Source organism: Macaca mulatta, chromosome 7 (genome assembly GCF_049350105.2).
Source record: "Macaca mulatta isolate MMU2019108-1 chromosome 7, T2T-MMU8v2.0, whole genome shotgun sequence".
NCBI classification, from domain to species: Eukaryota; Metazoa; Chordata; class Mammalia; order Primates; family Cercopithecidae; genus Macaca; species Macaca mulatta.
Window position 1 is genome coordinate 60,546,190 of NC_133412.1, and position 23,630 is coordinate 60,569,819.

General features: G+C 57.5%; 2 protein-coding genes across 3 annotated transcripts; both read left to right on the forward strand.

The window, feature by feature from the left end:
* The first annotated feature begins 473 nt into the window (after nucleotides 1–473).
* Nucleotides 474–22,276, forward strand: LOC718170 (uncharacterized). 2 transcript variants are annotated; one of them, XM_077938742.1, is made up of 5 exons: nucleotides 474–2,309; nucleotides 2,908–5,086; nucleotides 6,439–6,525; nucleotides 11,050–11,175; nucleotides 11,648–22,276. In XM_077938742.1, exons 2-5 carry the CDS (start codon nucleotides 4,529–4,531, stop codon nucleotides 11,660–11,662), a joined length of 786 nt encoding a protein of 261 aa, XP_077794868.1. In that variant the 5' UTR covers nucleotides 474–2,309; nucleotides 2,908–4,528; the 3' UTR covers nucleotides 11,663–22,276. The 2 variants fall into 2 exon arrangements, with proteins under 2 accessions (XP_077794868.1, XP_077794867.1); XM_077938741.1 differs by lacking the exon at nucleotides 11,648–22,276 and having other exon boundaries at nucleotides 11,050–11,636.
* LOC144329699 (A disintegrin and metalloproteinase with thrombospondin motifs 18-like) lies at nucleotides 6,735–11,059 on the forward strand. Its single transcript, XM_077938661.1, is given in 3 exon segments — nucleotides 6,735–6,831; nucleotides 7,777–8,280; nucleotides 8,283–11,059. Coding segments are annotated over 3 exon segments (1,005 nt in total). The 3' UTR covers nucleotides 8,687–11,059.
* Nucleotides 22,277–23,630: the final 1,354 nt, after the last annotated feature.

Sequence of the window (23,630 nt, forward strand, 5' to 3'; positions counted from 1 at the left end):
AACAATGCAAGACATTCAGCCTACGAGTTCAGGAAAGTCTTCCTTATGGAGAGGATAGACAGGGGAGCTGAATCTTCGAAGATAAGTAGGAAATTTCCAAGAAAAATGGGAAGGTGGGAACAGCATAAAACTAGGTACAGAGGGACTCTATCTCTGTGAAAGAGTTAAAGGAACTTCCAAGCTATGTTGGTGGAAAGCTAGCAATCCCTGATTCATTCTCCTGCTAGGCCACCTTGAAATACTATGCAGGAAGTCACACAAAAAACATTTTAACAGTGCTGTGTGGGCAGCAAGCCACCCAGGTGCGGAGGCAAGAGATTGAGGGCACGAGCTGTTCCAGTACAATAAATTATTATAAAAGAAGAATAGTTATACTAGATATAAACAGATGTGATTATATATGAATATCATTAATCATTAGTTTGTGGCAATTACTCTTTACTCCAATATTATAATAATCCTTCCTCTACAACTATAACTTAGGAAAAGAGCCAGGCTTCAAGGGAGCCTGTGACTCTAGCCAAGTCTGATTCGGAGGAAAAGAAACAGGCATGAGAAAACGAGGCTATGGAGGGATAGGGTTGCAGGCCTCATTACTGGGCCAAACAGGCAGAAGGTTGAGAGGCCTACAGCAGGGCTGAACAGGGACAGGGTTGAGATAATACAGGAGGGTTTTCATAAAGTTTAAATAAGCCAAGTACTTAGCACTGGCCTGTCCCATGGTGTCCCCGGAATACTGTGAGTGCTCAAGCTTACCACCAAGCTTGTTGACCGCAATCGTCAGGAATCTCTGGTCGAAATCCTCCGCTGATTCCGCACTCAGGGTGCAACTTCACACAGCGAGAGAGAGCCCCACATTGGGTGCCGTATGTAGGGTCCAGCCCCACAGGGTCAGTGGGTTTTTCTCCCCATGTGAGGAGACGAGAGATTGTAGGAATAAAGACACAAGGCAAAGAGACAAAAGACAGCTGGGGCCGGGGGACCACTACCACCAAGACGCGGAGACCGGTAGTGGCCCTGAATGCGTGGCTGTGCTGTTATTTATTGAATACAAGGCAAAAGGGGCAGGGTAAGGAGTGTGAATCATCTCCAATGATTGAAAAGGTCACGTGAGTCACATGTCCACTGGAGAGGGGGCCCTTCCCTGCCTGGCAGCCAAGGCAGAGAGAAAGAGAGGAGAGACAAAGAGACAGCTTACACCATTATTTCTGCATATCAGAGACTTTTAGTACTTTCACTAATTCACTACTGTTATCTAAAAGGCAGAGCCAGGTGTACAGGATGGAACATGAAGGCAGACTAGGTGCATGACCACTGAAGCCCAGCATCAGAGAGAGATGGTTAGGACTCCGGATAATTGTGGGTGGGCATGACTGATGTCAGGCCCTCCACAAGAGGTGAAGGAGTAGAGTCTTCTTTGAACTCCTCCGGGGAAAGGGAGACTCCCTTTCCTGGTCTGCTAAGTAGCAGGTGTTTTTCCTTGACACTAATGCTACCTCTAGACCATGGTCCACTTGGCAACAGGTGTCTTCCTAGATGCTGGCGTTACCGCTAGACCAAGGAGCCCTGTAGTGGCCTTGCCCGGGCATAACAGAAGGCTCACACTCTTGTCTTCTGGTCACTTCTCACTATGTACCCTCAGCTCCTGTCTCTGTATGGCCTGGTTTTTCCTAGGTTATAATTGTAGAGCAAGGATTATTATAATATTGGAGTAAAGAGTAATTGCTACAAACTGATGATTAATGATATTCATACACAGTCATATCTATTATCTATATCTAGTATAACTATTGTTATTTTATATATTTTATTATACTGGAACAGCTCATACCCTCGATCTCTTGCCTCGGCACCTGGATGACTTGCCACCCACACTTTGTGGTTCAGGAGGCCTTGAGGGAAGGACCCTGGCAGTGTGTACAGAGGCCTGGGATTGGTGTTGGGGTTGTTTAGCTAGCTGGAGTGCCCAGGAGGTGAGATGAGAGAGGCTGGGAGGGTCTCTGCTGCTGGCTGTGGGTGGAAGATCAGCTGAGCAGAGAGGGGAGGCTAGAGTTTCCTACAGTTGTAGGACTCTGTGTCCCCTCCCACCTCTCCTCGCCCCACCAAGGCTTCTCCAATGGGTCTCCCAGGCTGCGCCCCCTCCATCCTCCCATCCCATCTCTAGCCATGGGTGGGGCCTGTGCCTGGATGACCCTCCTTCCAAGGACATCATCGACTTCTCCTCAGTGCCACCTGGCATCCTCTATGATGTGAGCCACCAGTGCCGCCTCCAGTATGGGGCCTACTCTGCCTTCTGCGAGGACATGGATGTGAGTGGGGCCAGTGTAGGTGTGGGGGTGTGGGGACCCGGCAGGAGGGCTCGGGGACAGCTCTCACCAGCCCATGGATGCCAGCCTGAGAGTAACCTCACCTGGCCTGGGCTGCGCCCCCGAGTGATACTGTGAGACGCCAAGTGACCTGTGGGAGAGGCCAGGGATGGGCGGCCACAGACCCAGCTCTGAATTCTGGGTCAACCATGGACAAAGTGTGACACTTTGGGCAAGTCCCTTACCTCTCTGGAGCTGGCTCATGAGAGGGAAAAGGAACCCCAGTGGGGAGGGTCTATTTATCCTGGAGAAGATTGCCTGAAGTGATCTTCTAACGGGAGTGTTTCCAGAGGAGGGGCTAGGCTGGGAGAGGTGGGGACAGCTGGGGACCACTCTGAGGAGTGCAGCCCCGAGCACCCCACACCACCACATGGTCCAGGGAGGAAGGTGGGAGCAGACACACAAGAAGGGACCTCTGGGGGTCTGTGGGCCCCTGCCATGTAGAGGGGTGCCCAGGGGACCCTTGGGGACAGGGAGGGGGCAGGGTGGGTGGCAGCACTGGGAGAGGGTGAGGGTATGGCCCATGCCCTCCTCCTCACAGAATGTCTGCCACACACTCTGGTGCTCTGTGGGGACCACCTGTCACTCCAAGCTGGATGCAGCCGTGGACAGCACCCAGTGTGGGGAGAATAAGGTACAGGATGTCCCCAGTCCCGGCGGTGGGTGTGTGAGACGCCAGACCTGCTGTAACCAGGCCCTGAGGTCAGCCCCAGCTCACAGTCTTGCTTGTGCTCCTAGCAGAGCCCCGCACTCTCTGCAGCCCAAGGCCCCATCTGCAAATCGGAGGCATTGGGGCCAGGGCTTGATTCCATGATTCCCCCGGAGGTCTTCAGCTGAGTCAGCATGTGGGCCGTTTTACTCCCTGCTCAGCTCCTCCCTGTGGTCTGGGTCACAGATGATTGTGATGATTGTAAAGGGGCCTCTCTCACCTTCCATCCTTCCCCTCTGTGCCTTTCTCAGCCTTCCCACCCACCTTGTTCTCACTAGGGTGAGGATTACTGATAGGCTGGGGGGTGGGGTGGCTCTACCTCCATCTGTCTCGGTAGTGGTGTCTCAATGAGGAGTGCATGTCTGTGGGCTTCTGGTCCAAGGCCATGGATGGTGGCTGGTCCGGCTGGAGCGCCTGGTCCATCTGCTCCCGGAGCTGTGGCGTGGGCGTACAGAGCGCTGAGCGGCAGTGCACGCAGCCTACGTGAGTGTGGGGCCCAGGGTGCCCTGGGCAATGGGACAGAGGGACCCAAGCAGTCAGCCGATTGCAGGAGCTTGGCTCTGTCCCAGCCCCTGGCTCTGAGAAATGTCCTCATAATGGTCAGTCCGAGTGTCCAGGCCACCTTGAGTCACTTTCAAGCAGTGTTCTGGGGGCTGACAGGGTCCCCACTGCTGACCCCTTTCCAGAGAGCGGGACACTGAGGTCCAGAGACTGGAGAGACTCATCAGAGGCCACATGGCAAAGCAGCTGCTGGCTGGAAGGAGGCAGGAGAGGGCAGTGGGGAAGAGCATGGGTCCCAGACCTTAGATGGTTCCAGGTTCGAATCCCATCTTCATCCTTTCTCTGGGCCTCGTTTTCCCCATCTATATAACAGCAGTACCCATCCAGTAAAGTTGTAGTCAGGGGCAAATACAGTTTTTGCAGGCCAGGCCCTCAGTCTTGCAGCTCGTCTGTAGGGGGCACTCAGCGGGAGGGGCTTGGTGGCCTCAGAGGCACAACAAGAGTCTGAGATGAGACTGGGGGCAGCTGGGAGGATGGGCCAGCACTGAAGGGATGGCCTGAGGTGAATGACTTCACCTCTCTGGGCCTCTATTTCCCGTCTAAACGGGGTGGTGTGAAGATCTGCTGAGACACAGACGTCAGTGGTACCGTAGACCTGAGGCACTACCCGGCTAATCTTCACTTCAGGAGGCCACCTGGGGCAGACATGGGGTTCACAGCCAGCCCCAGCCAGGGCACTATGCTTATCCAAGACTGGCCTGTGGCCCTCCCTGCCTCCTGACCTCCAGGTCTGAGCTGGGTGGGGGCCAGTGACCCTGGCCTAGATGCGGAGGGTTTCAGGAGCTGTGCTCGGTCAGACCTCTCACCTGGCTGGGGCCCTGGGCACTTCCTTTAGGCCCGGGCTGGGGTACTGCCACCAGGAGGGAGGCTGAGGACTCAAGGGCTCGTTAGGATGCTGGTGTCATGGGCTAGAGACTCGGTGCAGTCCCTCCAGCCAGTGCCAGTCATGCCTGCAACTTGTCCCAGCTTTTCAACAGCCCTCTGCAGAGGCAGCCCAAACCTCACTTTATACAGGAGGAAATTGAGGCCCAGAGGCTGGCCGAAGACTTGCCCATGGTCACACACTCAGGCTTCCTGCTGCCACCTCCCCACAGGTCCTTACAAACAGGGAGGGTGTGTCTGGGCCAGAGGGTGGGCAGCCCAAGGGAGGGAAGCATTGTGCACAAAGCTGGGTGGCAGGGATCTCGGGGTGTGGGTGCAGGAGGAAGCCGCTTGCTCTGGGCTGTGGCCAGGCAGTAGTATTCACCAGGCCCTGGGGCCCACCCCTCTCATCCCCACCGACCCAAATACAAAGGCAGATACTGTGTGGGTGAGCGGAAGCACTTCCACCTCTGCAAGTTGCAGGCCTGCCCCACTGGCCGCCCCTCCTTCTGCCACGTCCAGTGCAGCCACTTTGACGCTACACTCTACGAGGACCAGCTGCACACATGGGTGCCTGTGGTCAATGACGGTGAGTGCTGCCTCCCATGGAGACGCTGAGGCCCAGAGGGCTGGGGATGTGTGGGTCCAAGGTTACCCTGTGATGCAAGTAGGAGGCCCAGTCTCCACCCCAAGCCTGGGCCACTCCCACTGTCCCCTGGGGCTGCTGCTCACCCCTAGCTCCCCAGTCTGCGACCTTGCAGATAGCTACCAGCCCAGCCGGAGCCTCCAGCATGTTGGTGCTGCTTGGGAGCCTCTAGCCTGCTATGGATGTGTGTCACAGAGGGGTCTTCCTGGTGGCCTCCACACTCCTGCCCCAGCTGTTGCTGATGGCTCTTCTACTTGGGCCTCCAGTGAACCCCTGCGAGCTGTACTGCTGGCCCTCAAATAAGTACTTTGCCAGGAAGTTGTGGGATGCCGTGGTCGATGGCACCCCCTGCTACCAGGTCCAGGCCAGCTGGGACCTCTGCATCAACAGCATCTGCAAGGTGTGCCTGGTTAGGAAGAGGCTCTCCCAGTACTGGCTGCCCCCAGCCCCACTGGCGGGCCCCAGGTTCTCTCCTGGGTCCCTCCTGGTCCTCTTCAGGCCACCCTCCCCATGTTCTACCATTGGGTTTCCCAGCCCCCACCCTCTATGATCTCTAAGGCAAAGCCCCTGCCACACCTCCTGGCACTGGGGACCCCTCCCAGTCAGGACTCACTTCCCTGCATCTCCTTGGATGCCTGCACCAGCACCACCCCAGACAGGAAACTGGAGCCCAGGCAGTGACTTGACCTCTTGCTGGCTGGCTGACCCCAGGCAGTGGTTTGCTCCCTGATAGAAGGGGTTAAATGAGGTGACATAGGTGACTTGAAGGGCTCTGAGCCCCAAAGAGTAGCACTCAGTATTTGGTAACAATTTCTATCCTTATTTTTAATAACAATCATGGCCTCTCCTCTTTGCCCATGTCCCCAGCCACCTACTTGTCCCTGCTTCTTGCCCTCTAAGCCACTGGTGTATCAAGGCCTGGGCTCCGAGGAGGACGAGCAGGGAGGTGCCAACCCCCAGTGCCTTCCCTGCATGCGCTGGTCAGGAGTGCATCAGATCCCCTGCCTGCCTGCAGCCTTTGCAGAACTCTTCCCTTCTCTTGTCTTATGTGATGCTCACGACATGCCTTTAAGGGAGGGGTGGATCTCCCCATCTCACATGTGAGGAAACTGAGGCTCAGGGAGGTAGAGAAGTTCACCTGAGTCAGAGGCACAGCTGGGATGGGGCAGGGCCAGAGAGAGGCCTCCTGACCCCCACTCCCAGCTTTCTCCTCCTGACCCTGGCTGGCCCCCGGGACTGGGACCACACAGGGCTGACCACCAGCACCAGGGGCCTCTCCTCCTTGTGTGTTGCAGAACGTGGGCGGTGACTTCAAGATTGACTCCGGTGCTATGGAGGATCACTGTGGCGTGTGTCAGGGCAATGACTCCACCTGCCACACCGTGAGTGGGACTTTTGAGGAGGCCGAGCGCCTGGGTATGGGGTGGAACCGCTGTTGGGGAGGGGTGTGCTCTTCACCTGGTGGCCCCTTCCCCATCTCCCCTGGGCCCCTGTCCTTCGTCTTGTGGTCCCCACCTAGACTAGAGATGGCTAAGCAGGGAAGCCTTGCTGGGGTAGAATTCTTGCAGGAGTCAGGGGACCCCTGGCCCACATGCAGAGAGCTGTCCCCACGGGGAGTCCTCCTGTCCCAGAGACCCCAGGCAGGGCCAGCTCGGCTTGCGTGTGGCCCCTGGGCCTTTCAAAGAATGGTAGTCTCCTCCTGAAGCTTCTGAGATGCCCAACTCCGTGCCCTCACCTTTGGTCTGTTTTGCACACGTTGCTCAAATACTGACTGTGTGCTAGGTGATGGGGACATGCAGGTGAAGTGCTCAGTCCTGCAAGGGGACAGAACCTTCTGGTGTGACCAGTGCAGTAGAAGTAGGCCCAGAGGGCTGTGGGAGCACCAAGGAAGAAGGTCCTGGCCTGGGGAAGTCAGGGAAGGTTTCCTGTAGGAGGTGGAAGTTGAGCTGAATCATAAAACTCAGAAGAGATGGAAGTGGTCTTCCAAATGGAGGAAAGAGCTTGTACCAGAGCCTGGAGGCAAGAAGGGAAGGCAGGACCAGCTATAGGGCCTCGAGCCCCAGGCTGAGAAGCTTAGACTTCATCCCAGAGAGCAGTGCAGTGTGTTGGATAAAGCACTGGCCCTGGAGGCTGCTCATATCCCAGCAGGACGCTCATGCACGTTACTATCCCTGTCTGCCTCACTCTGCTCATCTGTAAAATGGGGATAACAATAGTACCTAGGCTATAGGGCCGTTACCCATGAGCTTACACATATGAAGTGCTGAGAGTAGTGCCTGGCATGTGACGGGTGTGATGGAAGTGAATGAATAAAAGCAGGCCGCATGGGGATGAGGAGGGTGTCCCAGGAGAAAGGCCTGGGCTCTTTGGTTTTTTCAGAAAGAGAATGCCAGCTGGCCTTTAGTGTAGGGGATGGATCCAGCCTTGTGATGAGACCAGCTTAGGTCCCCAAGTGAGGGGTGATGGGGCATGGCCACGGGGTCAGGATTTGTGGCACCTCTGCGAGGTTTTGGTGGTCTATGACAGATCTGAGCAATTTGGGGAGCTCAGACTTTAAAGCTAATGGCGAAATCTTTGGCATCAGCAGGCGGAGGCAAGTGGGGAGAGACGTGAGGGAAGCGGGTGGGGATAAGCAACCTTCTCACCCTGGGCACAACCTACCCACAACCCTTGGCTGACAGGGTATGTGGACGTGGGGCTGATCCCAGCCGGCACACGCGAGATCTGCATCCAGGAGGTGGCCAAGGCTGCCAACTTCCTGGCACTGCAGAGCGAGGACCCAGAGAAGTACTTCTTCAGTGATGGCTGCACCATCCAGTGGGACGGGGACTACCAGGTGGCAGGGATCACCTTCACATACGCACGCAGGGGCAACCGGGAGAACCTCACGTCCCTGGGTCCCACCAACAAGCCTGTCTGGATCCAGGTGCCTGCCTCCCAAGGCCCAGGGTTGGGGAGCGGAGGCGCAGTCCCCAGGCCCAGCACCCCTTATGGCAGGTCTCGTCCTGGAAGAGTGAGCCCTGGGTCAGTCACAGAGCCTGGCTCTGAGCGAGGCCCTCCTGCTGCAGCCTCTACCTCAATTTTCTCATCTTTAAAATGGCCCAATGGTGTAGCTACAGTTCACAGAGGTGGCTGGGGTTGGCTCCTTTAGGACTGGGTGGATGGAGAAGACACCTCGTGCTCACGGGCTCCTGCCTGCCCACCCAGCTGCTGTTGCAGGAGAGCAACCCCGGGGTGCGCTACGAGTACACCATCCACAGGGAGGCAGGTGGCCATGGCAAGGTCCTGCCGCCCGAGTTCTCCTGGCACTATGGGCCCTGGACCAAGTGCACAGTCACCTGTGGCAGAGGTGAGAAGTGGGGCAGGCACAGCCCCGGCGGCAGGGGCTTCATCTCTGGACAGGGACGCTGGCTTCAGCTTCCAGCTCACTGCTGGGCCACCACGGGTTTGGAAGTTGGCTTCTCTGAGCCTCAGTTCCCCATCTGTGAGATGAGGCTGGCAACTGCCCTATGTCCCAGGCCCACTGGGAGGGTAAATGGATGAGGCAGGTGGGTGCTGGCTCGCGGCGCGTGCTCAGTGTGCTCCAGCTCTTGGTGTTCTCCCTCCAGCAGACACAGCTCCCTCTCGATTGTGTCCTTGCTCACCTCTGGCAGGTCTTATGCTTGCATTTCTGCTGTGTCCCGGAGACCAGCCCAGTGTCCCCTCACCACCCTGACTTATTTCCCTGAACTATTTGTAAAAAGCAGGGCAATTTCATTAACTCCGACTCTTCCTCCCCATATTTATCTATCTCCCCCCATGCTCCTCAGTCCCTGCTCTCTCTTTGTCTCCTCCTCACTGCTCCTCGGCTTCCCCTCTACCCCTCCATCTCCTCCCATACTTCTCAGTCTCCCCCCGTGCTCCTCAGTCTCCCCTCTCTGTCTCTTTGTCTCCTCCTCACTGCTCCTTGTTCTCCCGCTCTGCCCCTCTGTCTTGTCCCATACTCCTCAGTCTCCCCCCATGCCTCTCAGTCTCCCCCTTACCCCTCGGTCTCCCCCACCCCCCAGTCCCTCCCATGCCCCTCAATCTTCCTCCCCCCACTCAGTCTCCCCCGCCATTCCTCGGTCTCCCCACACCTCAGTCTCCCCCTTTGTCTCTTAGTCCTCCCCTTTTCCCCTCGGTCTTCCCATCGTTGACACTCAGTGTCCTCAGGGTCTCAGGATCAGGAGTCTGAGATGCAGACATTTGAGCATTCCTTAAAATGCTATTATGATGACAAAACGAAAATGGAGAACTGGACAGATACCTTCCAAAGCTAGGAAACCCATGTTATCTAATACAGCTGTCTTTATTTTATTTTATTTTATTTTATTTTACTTGAGATGGAGTCTCACTCTGTCGCCCAGACTGGAGTGCAATGGTGCGATCTTGGCTCCACCTCCCAGGTTCCAGTGATTCTCCTGCCTCAACCTCCTGAGTAGCTGGGATTTACAGGCACGCGCAACCATGCCCGGCTAATTCTTCATTATTGGTAGAGATGGGGTTTCACCATGTTGGCCAGGCTGGTCTCGAACTCCTGACCTCAGGTGATTCATCCTCCTCGGCCTCCCATAGTGCTGGGATTACAGGCGTGAACCACCGCGCCTGGCCTAACACAGGTGTCTTTAATTGGACAAACATGAAAACCAACACATACATTTACAGCACTAGACATTCGGGGAATTGTCTTTCAGCAAATTGGCTGCTTCGCAGGTGGACCACTTGGGAGTGTCTGCAGAGGCAAGTGCCCCATGGTGGCTGGAACAGACAGGGGTTCTTTGTCTAGGGCAGGAAGTCCCAGGTGCACAGTCCAAGCTGGCGGGATCTGGAGCTGACTGGCCCTCAGCCACACTGTCCTTGCCACAGCAGCCTCCCCTACACTCCTGCTTGTCACAGATGGTTTCCTCCCTTCCAGGGCTCTTATCCTGTACTGGGCAGGAAGGAGAGGGGAAAGGGCTGACTCCTAATGAGGGACTTGTGCCTTTTTCTCCCCAGCCAGGACTGTGTCCCAAACCCCCCTAGTTGCAAGGGAGTGTCAGGGAGTTGTGTTTTCAGCTGGCCTCATTGCTCCTTGAACAAAATCAGAATCTGTTGGTGAGGAAAGAGGGGGACGGGTGTGGAACTGGCAGCTCAGGGGAGGGACAACTTACACTCTGGACCACAGGGTGGGGGTGGAGCCACGAAGGCAGAGCCACCTGCAGAGGGGGTCCTGTGGCTGGGCCTCAACAGGCAGTATGGGAGTGAGTGTCTGAGGTGAGGAGCGTGGCGATGTAAAGGCCCCAGGATGGGCAGTGGCGGAGAGTGTGAAGGACAGGAGCAGTGCCAAGGTTGGTGCAGGGGTGGAGAGCAGGGGCTGCCCCTTGTTGCCCAATTTCTTTTCCAGATATTCTCTGAGCCATTGGGAAGGGTGTGGACGGTGGGACGGCCTTGATACCATGACTGGGTTTGCATGCTAGCAGCAGCTGGCACGGATCGAGCTCTTAGGATGTGCGGGGCACAGGCTGAGCCTGCACATGCAAGAACACACGCAGTCCTCCCTCCAGGGCTTGGAGGAGGCAGGATTGTTGCTCTCACTTCCCAGAGGAGGACGCTGAGGTTCAGAGAGGCCAAATGAGCTGTCTAGGCATCTCAGTTAGGAAGCAGAGGGTCTGGGCACCCAACCCACGAAACCTCCACACTCTGCCACCCGTCCAGGGGCAGTCAGAGGGGAGGCTACATAGGAGAGGGTGTGAGTGAGAACCAGGACAGCAAGGAGGCGATGGTGGAGGTCTGCCTTCATCCTGACATGGGCAGTAAGGCGCTGGGAGGGTTTGGCAGAAAGGGTGTTTTTGGGTCTTGGGCGGTGGGCACCTGGGTGCCAGTCCCAGGCTGAGCCCCATGGCCCCTAGGTGTGCAGAGGCAGAATGGATACTGCTTGGAGCAGCAAGCAGGGCCCGTGGACGAGGAGAACTGTGCCCCCCTGGGCCAGCCCGATGACCGCCAGAGGAAGTGCAGTAGCAGCCCTGCCCTGCCAGGTGAGCCCGCCTCCACTCCGCCACCAACTCCCCACCCCCAGGCATCCTGGGTCTGCCACAGGCCCCTACATCTGGGTCCCCGGGGGCCCTGGGGAGGAGCAGAGGGAGCCGGGCTTTCATTCTCTTCCCAAGGCTGAAACCCCAGCCCCCAGTCCCCGTCACCCCAGCCTAGGCCAGCCTGGACACCTGTGGTCCTCCTCTTTGGGCCCCTGGATGTGGAAATAGGCCTCAGGTCACACTCAGTTTCCCTGAGGGGAGGGTGGCAGGAGTGGAGGGGCTGTGCCATGTCACCAGGCTTTGAGGGCAGGACACTTACCTGGGCTTGGAGCTCTGGAGAATCATCCACTGGCCTCAGTCCCAGCTCTGCCCAAACCCTGAGGGCCTGGAAGCCCAGCCTGGCCCTCCCTGTTGGTAAGCCTGCTGATGCCACTCATCTGATGCCACGGTGATGCCACCCATGTGCCCTCACCAGATGGTGGGCAGGTGAGTGGCAGCTGTGCTCCAGCTCCTGTGGGCCTGGGGGCCTCTCCTGCCGGGCCATGCTCTGCATCCCAGCATGGGGCTGGATGAGCAGAGTGCCCTGGAGCCACCCGCCTGTGAACACCTTCCCTGGACCCCTACTGAAACCCATTGAAACCGCCATGTGCCCTGTCCGGCCACCTGGGCTGTGGGGAACTGGTCTTAGGTGAGTGTGGGATGGGAGGGGGCTCGCCTCCAGCTCCACCCTTGGTCTTTGGCTACAGGTAGGCAGACAGCCTTCCTGGAGCCCTCGTGGGTGGGAGGGAGCCTGGGCATTCCAGGGTCCAGCCCCTGACTCTAAAGCCTCAGGGATCAGGAAGCCCCTGGCAAGCATGTCCACAGCCATGGCCTTGAGCTGGGCAGGACCAGAGAGGGCTGGCTGGGGTCTCTGCCACTCTGACATAGGGTAGTGGACAGGTTACCCAGCCATGCCCCAGCGTCCCCTGGCAGCCTGCCTCCCAGCCTAAGCTCCTCACCCTGGCTTCCCCTGCAGTGCTCAGTGACATGTGGGGAGGGCACTCAGCACTGAAATGTCCTCTGCACCAGTGATACTGGTGTCCCCTGTAACAAGGCCCAGCAGCCAGCCAGCGAAGTCATCTGCTCTCTGCCACCCTGTCGGTGGCCCCTGGACACACTGTGCCCTGAAGGCTCAGACAGCGGCTCCTCCAGCCATGAGCTCTTCAATGAGGCTGACTTCATCCTGTGCCACCTGGCCCCATGCCCTTCACCTGCCTCATCACTCAAGCCAGCCACCATGGGCAACGCCATTGAGGAGGAGGCCCTAGAGCTGGACACGCCGAGGCCCGTGTTTGTGGACAACTTCTACTATGACTACAATTTCATCAACTTCCACAAGGATCTGTCCTATGGGCCCTTTGAGGAGCCATATCTAGACCTGGAGTGGACAGGGGATCGGACTCCCCGACCACACAGCCGTCCTACTGTGCCTTCCATGTGTAGCCCCGTGCCTGCCACAGAGCCTCCTGCAGCCAAGGGGAGGGGGCACCGGGATCTTGGTCCCCTAGCCCTTGACCCAGCCAGGCTGGCTGCTCCCCACCCCCACCCTCAGAGCAGACCCCTGGGAACCCTTTGATCAATTTCCTCCTGAAGAAGATGCCCCCAGGGGTGCCCCAGATCTTGGGTTCCCAGCCTGCCCTACAGGTGTGAAGTTTGAGGCAGGAATGATGAGCTTGGGGGGATAAGGGAGCCCAGCAAAGGCCAGTGGCAGAAGCGGGTGGAGGAAGGGCCTCAGATGGGCAGGACAGCTTCTGCTGGGCCTGTTTGGAACTCAGGGGTTCAGAAATCTCAGATTTGGGCCCTGAGCTGGGTCCTGGAGTCAGCTGGGCCAGCATTTGAGTCTTTGTCCACTGGCTGCTGAGTGACTCTGGGCAGGTTGCTTTGCTTTGCTGGGACCCTGTTTCCTCATCTGCAAAACTGGGACAGCTTGGGAGAGGAGGGTTGGGAGGATTAAATGAAGGAACTCAATGAAGCACAGGGCCAGGCACAGCACGACACTGGCACAGACTCAGTTTAGGGTTTTCAGACCCACACCTAATAACAACAAAGCCTGGTGGGCTGGGCCCTGGCTGTGAAACCTGTCTCCTCCCCTCCTGCCCAAGGGCTGCTGCAGGTCCTCTGCCCTGTCCCTCAGGCACAGCGTTGTCTTGCCCACGTCTCTGCCCACTACTGCATCAGGGCTCCATCCCAGGGCCCCTGCCCAGGCCTCTCAGGTGTGTCCCATGTGAGGGGCTCACTGCCTGGCAGCCCCATGGGCTGTCCCACTGTTCTCATGCCCCTCCCCTCTGCAGGAGCCTATCCCACAAATGAGAGTGGGGTTCCAGCACCAAGTGGGTTCTAGGAGTGGGACCAGGTCCTCCAGGAGGCACTGAGGGGGCGGCTGGGAGCAAGGGCAGGCCTGTCAGGCACAGGGCACAGGGATGGTTTCCCAGAGGCCCCCACTGCCGCCACTGCTAGGGCTGGCCTGGGAGACACTCATTCCTTCCCTGTGTCTCACAGTGCTCAGCCCCCTGTGGCGGTGGTGTCCAGCGGCGCCTGGTCAAGTGTGTCAACACCCAGACGGGGCTGCCCGAGGAAGACAGCGACCAGTGTGGCCACGAGGCCTGGCCTGAGAGCTCCCAGCCGTGTGGCACCGAGGATTGTGAGCCTGTCTTGCATCACCGTGAGTCCCCTGACCCCAGGATCTCTGCTGAAGTGAGGTGGGGCGGGGAGGGCGATGGGGAAATGGGGTCGTCAAACCATTGCATCCACCGCACCGGCTGGCTCCATCTGTAGTCTGGGCTCAGGAGCCACGTGGCCACTGAAAATCCTGATGCCACAGGATGCCATGCCGGAGGCTGGGCTGTGCTGGGAGTCAGTCAAGGGTAGTCGCAGTCACACAACATCCCGCAGGCAGCTGTCTGACCTCGGGGGAGTAGAGGGAGTGGCCCTGGCCCCTGATTTGCTGTGTGAACCTGGGTAAGCTCTTCCCCCTCTGGGTCTCAGTCTTCCCATAGTGAGACCGGGGATGTCCCTGAGGCTGTGTGAAAACTGGGCCTGGGTGAGTCCCTGTCCCCAGCCCTGGCCTGTCCATTCCTCAGCCAGAGGACTGCCTAGAGTGAGCAATGGAACCGCAGGAAGGGCCTCCCTTCCAGGGTCCTGATAATCCAAGTAGTGGGGGTTTCCTGGCCAGCTGGGTCCTGGTGGAAGGGCCTGAGCTAGAGGTGGTTCTGGATACCCCACTGCCCCCCCGCCTCCAACACACACACACACACACACACGCACGCACGCACACACACACGCACCCACACACACACACACACACACTCTCACACACTTCCTTCCTGAGTCCCAGCCGCTCTCAGCAGTGCTGATGGCAGGAAACAGGGTGGCCCTGGAGTCTCATCTAGGCTCCCCTCACCAGCTGAGTGGCTTTGGGCTCCATTTCCCTCTCAGGGCCTTCATGTGCTGAATAAAGGGGCCACCAAGCCCCATCCTTCCATAAATGGGGTCTGGGCATGAAGGGCCCAGCACTGCGTGGGCTCAGGAAAGGTGACTTTTTCCTCTCCCCGAAAGCCACTGTCATCCCCAATTGCAAGGTCAGGGAGAGGGCCTGGGACCGCCCCCCCCCCGCCAATCTAAGGAATCCAGAAGCTGTGGTGTGAGGAGCTGCGGCCCCTGTGCTATTGACTGTCTGCTCTCTGCCCCTAGGACAGAGTCCTCAACCAGGGCACTCAAGCTGGCATTCGGGGCCCCCTGCAATCTCTCCAGTCTGCCTTCTCCCCTTGTCCAACGCAGCCTTCTCTACCTGTGCTGGCTCCTGGGCAGCCCTCATTCGGGCTCAGCGTGGCCCCCGCCATGCCTCGCTACCCTGCATCTGGCAAGGGTGGCCTTCCTGCCTCAAACTCCACTACCTCAAGGCCCAGTGGCAGTGCCCCCACCCTGTCCTGCCTGCCTTCAGCATGCACCCAGCCAGCATCTCAGAGCACTCCTGTGTGCTGCCTGAGCTGGGTGCTGGCACCATGTCTCTCACCTTCAGGGCTAGGGTGGTGGGGTGGTTATGATCCCTGGGGGTGAGGACCAGATGGGGCAGAGAACAGGAACTGAAGCACCTGGGGGCCTAGAACCAAGGACGGATGGCCCAAGAGGCTCTGGGCTTGCAAGGTCTCCCAGGGGCGGGTGTGAGTGGGCTGCAGGGAGTGGGCTATGGGGGCTGGTTAGGTGGCTGAACTAGAAGCTGTCCTATGTGAGGAGTTTTCTGCCACCAGTGAACAGTGGAGGGGCGGCTGGGAAGGTGTCTTGGACTTTGAGACCCGGAATTCCCAGGATGTCCTGCTGGTCTGTGGGACAGTTGGTGGGACATGTGGAAAGCCGGGAAACTCCAGAGTGTGTGGTCGCTGCAGTGACACAGCATGGCCACATCTGTTTGCTGTGGAGGTGGGGTTGACAGACCTCCTCTGTCAACCCCACCTCCAAGCCCAAGAGGTGAAGCAGCTTGTCTGAAGTCACCCTGGGAGACCAAGATGCAAGCCTGCAGATGTGCGCTTTGGAGCTCTGCCTGGAGCTTTGGTGGAGGACCCTGCCTGCTGCCTCGTGCCCTCTGCTGGGCCTGGGGGATGTCTGCTGCCCTCCTGCTCCTCCTCCCCAGGGAGGTCTGCTGGAGTAAGCAGGGCCCGGCAGCAGTTGGGGGCTGTCAGCAGTGGCAGTGGCATCAGGAGCAAGGCCAGGAGGCTGGAAACAAGCCACTTCCCAGAATAGCTCTGATAACCTGGGGCAGGAGGGCCCAGCCAAGCCTCAGCCCTGACGAGCACAGCCTGGAGCTGGCCTCCCTCCCCAGTGGGCCTGGGCTCAGTCCCTGGTTTCCACTGACAGCCTGTAAGGCCCACTCTCTCTAGGCTTCGTGGCCCACCTGAGAAGTGGGAGGCTGGTCTGGGAGATGGGACCCTGTGACGCAGAACCCGAGGCTGAGTACAGTCCCTGTGGCTGGAGGTGGTCACGGAGGTCTGGCAGGACAGATGTACTGGGGCAGGGGTCAGTGGGGGGAGTTGGGGGCAGAGGCCGCTGCAGGCAGTGTGGCTTTTCACCTGCTCCTCTGGGGCAGATCTGCAGGGGGCAGAGCAGCAATCGGGTCCATGAGACCGTGGCATCTGGTGAGGCACGGAGCGCCTTGGAAGCTGGGGGGCTGCTGCCCAGGGAGGCCTGTCTGCAGAGGGTGGGGTGCTGGGGGCAGGAAGGTCTTCTGGGCAGGGGCACAGCTTGGCCCTTACTTGCTGCCTGCCTCCAGCTCAGGCTCCCAGCCTCCCCTGGGGCCCCACTCTGTGGTCCTCCGAGACCTGTTCCACAGGGATTGAGCCCACTTTGTCACTTGCAGGGACTGCCCCTTGGAGTGGTGGGGACTGGGTCCCCCGTGGGCTCCTCCCTGACCCTGTCTGTTCCATCTGTTGACTCTTCTGGAAAAAGCAGGCAGAGAGGGGAAGAGCAGTCTGGCCAGCTGTGCCCTAGTGGTCCCCACGTGTCCCTTCATCTCTGTGCCCAGAGATAGGGCTGGGCTAATTGCTACCACCTCAGAGTGGCCCCTTTCCCACCACCAGCCCCAGCAACAGGTTCCTACCACGCTGATCGATGGTCCAGCACCTGGCACCTTCCTACCCACAGCCCCTTCCCCTCCCATAAAATCTAGTCCCATGGAGCCAGACAGTGGTGCCCACAGCAGGGAACAGAGGGGCATGAATGTGCTTTGAAAAGGGTCCTGTCCTGGCCAGGGCTGGGAGGCTGGGGAAGGGGCAGACACTGTCCTCCCAGGCCCAGGCCCAGGCCCAGGCCTGGATCCAACCCTGCCCTCTGTCTGTGAGCCTTGGACTCAGCCGTTGACAATTTCCTCCTCAGCTCTCCCCTTGGAAGGTGTTACACCCCTTCTCCAGGTGGGGACACTAAGGTTCAGAGAGGTTGCCCTGCAGCCTACAGGGGTCACCTCCCACATTCTGTTCTCCAGCATATGACATCCCTGGACAAAAGGGGAGTGTGGCCCTGGAGTCTGCATGTGGCAGCCACGCACACTCAGGGCTGGGTGTATGCTGAGGATGGAGTGGACACCACTGAAAATCACTCCTGACTGGGCACAGTGGCTCCCAGCACTTTGGGAGCCTGAGACAGGCAGATCACCTGAGGTCAGGAGTTTTAAACCAGCCTGGCCAATGTGACAAAACCTCGTCTCTACTAAAAATACAAAAATTAGCCAGTTGCGGTGGTGGGCACCTGTAATCCCAGCTACTTGGGAGGCTGAGGAAGGAGAATTGCTTGAACCTGAGAGGCGGAGGTTGCAGTAAGTTGAGATTGCACCTTTGCACTCCAGCCTGGGCAAAAAAGCAAGACTGCATCTCAAAAAAAAAAAAAAAAAAAAAAAAAAAATTTACTCCTTAAGGACTGAGACCAAGAAACAGTATCAGAGGCTGAACCCTTTTGTGATGAATGTCTGTCCCAGGACTTGGAAGGGAGGGAGGGAGCGTGACCAGGGGGGCTGCCTGAAGGTGCCTGTCCTGCTGCTCCCCAACTCAACATGCTCAACTCATTTCACACCAACATGCCCCATCCTCAGAGGAGGAGCCCAAGGCTCTGAGAAGAAGTAACTGGCCCAAGGGCGCATGCCCTGCTGACACAGGCCCATCCTAGGCTCCAACTGCCCACCTCCAAGCTCCAGGCCACCCTGAGCAGGTGGAAGAGGGAGAGGACCCCAGGCAGGCCCCAGCTGTGGCTTTGCACAGAGAGGCAGCCTGCCAGAGTTCACACAGGAAAGCAAGTTGCTGGGCAAGCTAGCGTGATTCCCAGCCCCGCTGCACTGCCCAAGGGTGGAGGAGTGTCAGGCGTGCTTCCTGTCTGTCTACAGCAGCCTGGCTGGCCCAAAGAGACCCTGGGAAGTCATGGCTTCCCAGGCCTTAGTCAGAACTGCCCGTGGTGGCAATCCCTTCCAAGGGTGGGGAGCAGGGCCTGCTGACTTGCCTCTGACCCACACACTGAGCCAGTCCCTGTCCCAACTCTGCCACCACTGCTGTGCTGTGTGACTTCAGGAACCCCCAGCCTTGCTGAATCCATGTCCCCAGAAGAGAAAACCCTGTCAGGCCTTGGCCTGCCCTGTCTGGGAATCCATGCTGGAGCCACCCCAAAACACCCTTATGGGAAGACATTTGATCATCATTCTTGGGTGTTTTCCACTGATGCCTGGGCTTGTCCCAGTGGCAGCTGGGCCTGAGCTGTCAGCCCAGGCAGGAGACAAACAAGCCTGTGACTCAGACAGGGCATGGCACAGCTGGCGGAAGGAGGCGTGCCTGTTCTTTGTGGCTGGGTGGGGGGTTATCGGGACATAGGGAGCCTCCAGCTCCTGGCTTTCCCACCTCAGTGTCCCCAGCCCACACCTGCAGCTTGGCCATGGTTCTTGGGGCCTCCCAAGGCTGTCCCTGCTGGCAAAGGCATCCTGATGCAACTGCCCCAGGGCGAACCAAGGGCAGGGACACCCAGAAATGCCATGATGGAAGGTCAGAGAGCCCCTCCTCGCCCCCCAACACCAATAAGCCCTGGCCCACCCTCCAAGCCCTTGGGGTGAGCCTCATCACTAGTGACTATAATGGAATTTCAGTGCAGAATATCATACAAATTAGTTTATTTCTTCCTTAGTACTACAGTTCCAAAATGTAACTGGAAGGTCAGCAAAGGAGCTGCTGTGTCATAAAAAGATAGAGTCATCTGGTGCCCCCTGCAGTCCTCCAGTTGCCCAGCAGCGGTGGGATGCTCAGTGGCACACTCTAGGTCTCTGTATGGCCTCCCACCTGCAAGGACTTCCCTGGGCAGGCCCAGCTGCCCAGAAGCCCCGGAACACGCAGGGAGACAACACTATAGGATGGCGGGTGGGGATCTGTGCAATACCAACATGTAGTTAGAAAACCCAACCAGGCATCTGTCTAGGATACTTCCTATATCAGTATACTGTAGTTGAAATGATGGCGGCTACCGTAGCCATCAGCAGTGCCGCAGGCTACCTGAGGTAAGAAGTGGGCCAGCCTGCACATCACATCAGCAAGTCAGTGAGAGTCAGGGCCAGAGGGAAGAGCAACTCGGAGGCTCAGGCTGGCACAGATACAAGGGAGTCACACACATAAGCACTTGTTATATAAAATAGATATGTGGAATCCAGAAACATCTTGGGCAAATAGCCTATAAAAATATAAACTGTAGTGAAAGCACACAAAAGTATTAACAGAGGTTCAACCCATCAAAAAACCCCATCCATTTAAAAGTTGGCAACTACCAGCAGGTGTGGGGAGGGAGCTCCCATCGGTCCTTGTGCGTGTATTTGGACAGGCCTTTGGGTTTCCCAGCTGGCAAAGTCCCCCTTGCAGGGGCCATGGGCTGGATGTTGGGGTGAAGGTTCTGAGGAGGAACAGCAGTATGGGGCAGCCCCTGCCAGAAGGGCCCCCTGCCATGGCAGCCAGTGGAGGCCAGGGACCTTCAGGGCACTGGAGGGGACAGAGCAGCTCTTTCCTCAGTGACATGAAGCGGGGAAGTGTTAGCGCTAAAGAGTGAGGCCACAGTCCTGGAAGGAGGAGTTGGCTCCATCCTGTTCCCCAACCGGCACCAGGGAGAGCTGCCCTCTCTTGCCTCCTGGACATGCGGCACTTGATTCCAGGTAGGAGAACCGCTGAGAAAGCGTCCCCAGTCCCTTTCCTCCAGGAACTCTCCTGCTCTCACACACACACTGCCAGGCAGCTGCTGACAACTGCCTGGAAACACGAACATACTACCGTGGGTTGCAGCCATGATGGGACCCTGGTCAGGTGCATCTCTCGGCAAACTGGACAACATGAGCCTTTCCCTAAAGGCAGCGTCTTAGCCCCAGGACATGGCAGTGTGTGTTGGCATGTTCTAGGGGCCATCAGCTTGGAAAGTAAAACCTGAGGGCAGCTGGTGCTGGCCCATGGGCCCAGCCCCATTCCTGCTGTACCTCCTCAGCAGCTGCCCCCCAGGCTGACAGCTGTCGTTTCTGATGGGCTGAGGGAGTGGGAAGTTCCAACACTTGATTTGAGCAGACTGCAAGGCCCAGCTCACAGGACAACTTCCTGAAGGAGTCAGACCTCAAACTGCTGCTCTCAAAGACAAAGACAATGGCAAAACCCATTTTTATTGCCTGAAAAGAGGCAAAGGCTTTTGGCTAAATATAGAGGCCAGCCCCTCTACCAGTGAAATGTTAACCAGCTCCACTAAAGACATGAAGCCGGGGCTCGATCTAGTGTGCTGAAACGCCAGCTTTGCTGTGGCACTGCTAGAAAGTTGACAGCAAAATATAATAGGAAAAAAGTACCTCTTAAAATTGCATTCCACCGTTGAATTGGAATCCCGAACCGTCATACTTGGTGAATGATTCCCACAAGTCAAGAAGGGCATTCCACAGAATCTCACTGAGCCACGCCAGGCACGCGGCAAGCTGGGGCAGAGCAACCCAGTGATCTGCAAATGCAGGCTGGCCATGAGAAGTGAGGGTGGGTGTCTGGGCAGCCAGGCCCTCCCCATCCAGGTTGGGAGCCACTGTTGGAAGAGTTGCGTGTGGAAGAGCAAAGGCTATTCTAGAAATGGGGCATGGCTAACAGCTTAAAACCACTGGTGGGAGGTTCATGGGCTTTCTACAGTGGCCATTTCTGAACAAGGGATGTGCCTGCTTTTCTAAGGCAGTCCCTTTTCATACCGACCTTATGCCTGAGGCAGCAACCCTCTGGCCTACAGGTGCCTGAAGCACAGTGGGCATCCTTCACAGCACTGCCATTCAAAACCACACACCACTGCCCATCATGGACAGGAGAGAGAACATGGGGAGATGCCCAGAAAAGCAAAGTTTTGGGGTCAGAGCACCGACAGGCTGATGGAGGCTGGAAACAGGCTCTTGCAAATAGCCACTGGTAAGCCTGGGGATCCACCAATCAGGCAGAAAGCATGACTGAGATACGTGTAACCAAAAGCGTGGCATGGAAATGGCTGTAAACAGATGAGACCTCCCACCCCTGCCCCCACACAGTGGGAAATGAGGAAGTGCAGTCTGGCTTTGGACATCTGCCCAGCCGATGTCCCAGAGGCCATACGTGTTATGTTCTGGCTTTTAAGCACGCTTTCAACCTTTGGGCACATTTTGGTTGTGAAGGTAGGAAGAGAAGTGTCCCAAAGCCCACTCAGGTATACTCTTCCTCATCGCTGACCAGCTCACCCTTGTCAGGGCTGGTGTCCTGCTCATGCAGGAAGTCCTATCAGATGGACTCCAGCTTGGTCAGCTCCACCTGGACCTTCTCCAAGTGGTAGGTGCGTCGGTTCCGGATCTGGCATAGGGGAAAGGGGTTCAGGTCCCCAAAGGAGATGCTGATCAGCTTCATGGCAGGACACAGGGGAGAAACAAGAGAATCAGCAGCGCTTGCATGAGTGCTCACACACAGCCCTCACAGGCACAGCAGGTGGCCTGGGGCAGGGTGGGAAGAGCGCTGGCCAGGCTGGGGGTCTGATGTAGGGAACGAGGCCCACCTTCTGCAGAGAGGTGACAAGGAACAATGGCCCAGCCAGGGGCAGGCTCAGAATGACAGCCTGGACTCCAGCTCTGCCACATGCTTGCTGTGTGACTGAAGTCACCACCTTTTCTGGCCTCTGATTCCTCATCTGCACACTGGGATAACAGTATTGCCACCTCCTAGGGTGTGGGATTACTTGAGTTCCCATATATAAGCACTGAGAAGAGTGCCCAGCACTTGCATGGTGATGGTGGGTGCGGGTGTGTCTGCATCCTCTGGCAGGCATGAGGCCTGGCACCAGGCATGAGTCCGGGATGTCTGTGTCCCAGGACTGATTGACTGGGAATGAGCACAGGCCCAGGCAGTCCTGGCGATGACTGTCAGATGTGACAAGTGTCCAGATGCAGACTACAGAGAAATGTGCAGTTTGTGGGTTTCAAATTATCCCCAGGTCATGGCTCCAATTTACAATAAAAATGTTAAGGTTGTGATCACTTGCTCCTAACCACTGGTCAGTGGCTTAATAAAAACAAAACCAAAAGCTGTCCTGAGACCTGGCTATGGATTTGTAGCACTAAGGGGTCAGCCATGCTGGTCTCTGGGGATCACAAAATAAGCCAGTTCCTCCAACACGGGGCCACCATCTTCCCCTCTCTCGATTCTGCCAGGCTCCAGATGCTCTGCATCCAGCAACAGGGTCTCATTCGCTTTCCTGTCATCCAAAGCCCCAACAGACACACCAGTCCCAAGAAAAGCTGTGATGAAACATAAATGCCCTGAAGGACTTCCTGCCTGTCCCCATCAGAGCAGGCCATTTGCTCCTGCTGCCGTCAGCTGCCTGGGCTCCTGTCAACACCAGGCGCACACGAGGGCGCAGCCTTTTATGTTTCTAACACCGCTCCCTGGACAGGCTTCACTCTTGTCCACAGGCTCAAGGTCAGAAAGGCCAGCTTTATTTAAATTCTGAATTCCCCAGCATGTGTTCTAGTACATGGGAGCATCAGAGAACAGGGAAGGCCCAAGAACAGGGGTCCCTGCATGTGGATTTCTCAGGTTCCGCCTCCTGTCTGGCTCTGCAGACTGGGCTGCCAGCCCCACCAGGTGGGAGGAGGCTCCGAGTGAATGGGGCACGGGGTCCCCACTCACCAACACTTTCTCCCCGATAGCTGTCAGCCCACAGTCCCCACAAACCCCAAACCTATAGCGCTCACCCCTTCTGTGCTGCAGAACATGATCCCGAAGTGTAATTCTTCTTTTGCTCCTCAGTCAGGAGCTGACAGAGGCCTCTGAGCCCAGGCTGGCACCCGGGAAGCCAGACCCTACCTCTGCCTCAGGCCTGGAAGGTTCTGCTGGGAGATGAGAAGGTGCCTCATGATTAGATAAATTTGGGAGACGATGCTCAGCACCTTGAAAGGCTCCCAGAAGTCCTGCTGCAGAGCCTGGTTCAATCCTATTTAACCCCTGTCTCTTGAATGCAGCTGACCACAAAACTCCCTCCCTGTGCTTCTGAAGGCCACTCACTGTGCTGCAGGACTGGCCTCCTTGCAACCACCAGTCTGGTTGCATTAAAACACTGAGGCTCCAGCCCAGAGGCGGGTTATGGACCCCTGCAGTCTTGATAACATTGGGGAGCCTGATGCCATAGCCTGGCACTCCTTAAAGCACCTGTTGGTCTGGCGAGCCCACTTTCTAAAGCAAGCTGCAGGGGAGACCATACCAGGAGCCGCTCACAAAGAGGCACTGCAGGAGCACGCAAGGCCTAGCAGTGTGGGAGGGGCCAGGTCGGCCTGTGGTGCCAGGGAAGGGGCGGACACTCACCAGAGCCACGCCCACTCACCTCCACGCCTCCTGGCAGCACCTAGGACCCAGTACAGAACTGAGGGCAGCAGCCCTAGCTGCAGCTGT

Coding starts and splice junctions, on each gene's coding strand:
- LOC718170 (XM_077938741.1), top strand. CDS start 4,529: ATGCTGGTGTCATGGGCTAGAGACTCGGTGCAGTCCCTCCAGCCAGTG. Junction 5,087..6,438: donor GGTGCCTGTGGTCAATGACG/GTGAGTGCTGCC, acceptor TGTGTGTTGCAG/AACGTGGGCGGTGACTTCAA. Junction 6,526..11,049: donor ATGACTCCACCTGCCACACC/GTGAGTGGGACT, acceptor CATGGCCCCTAG/GTGTGCAGAGGCAGAATGGA.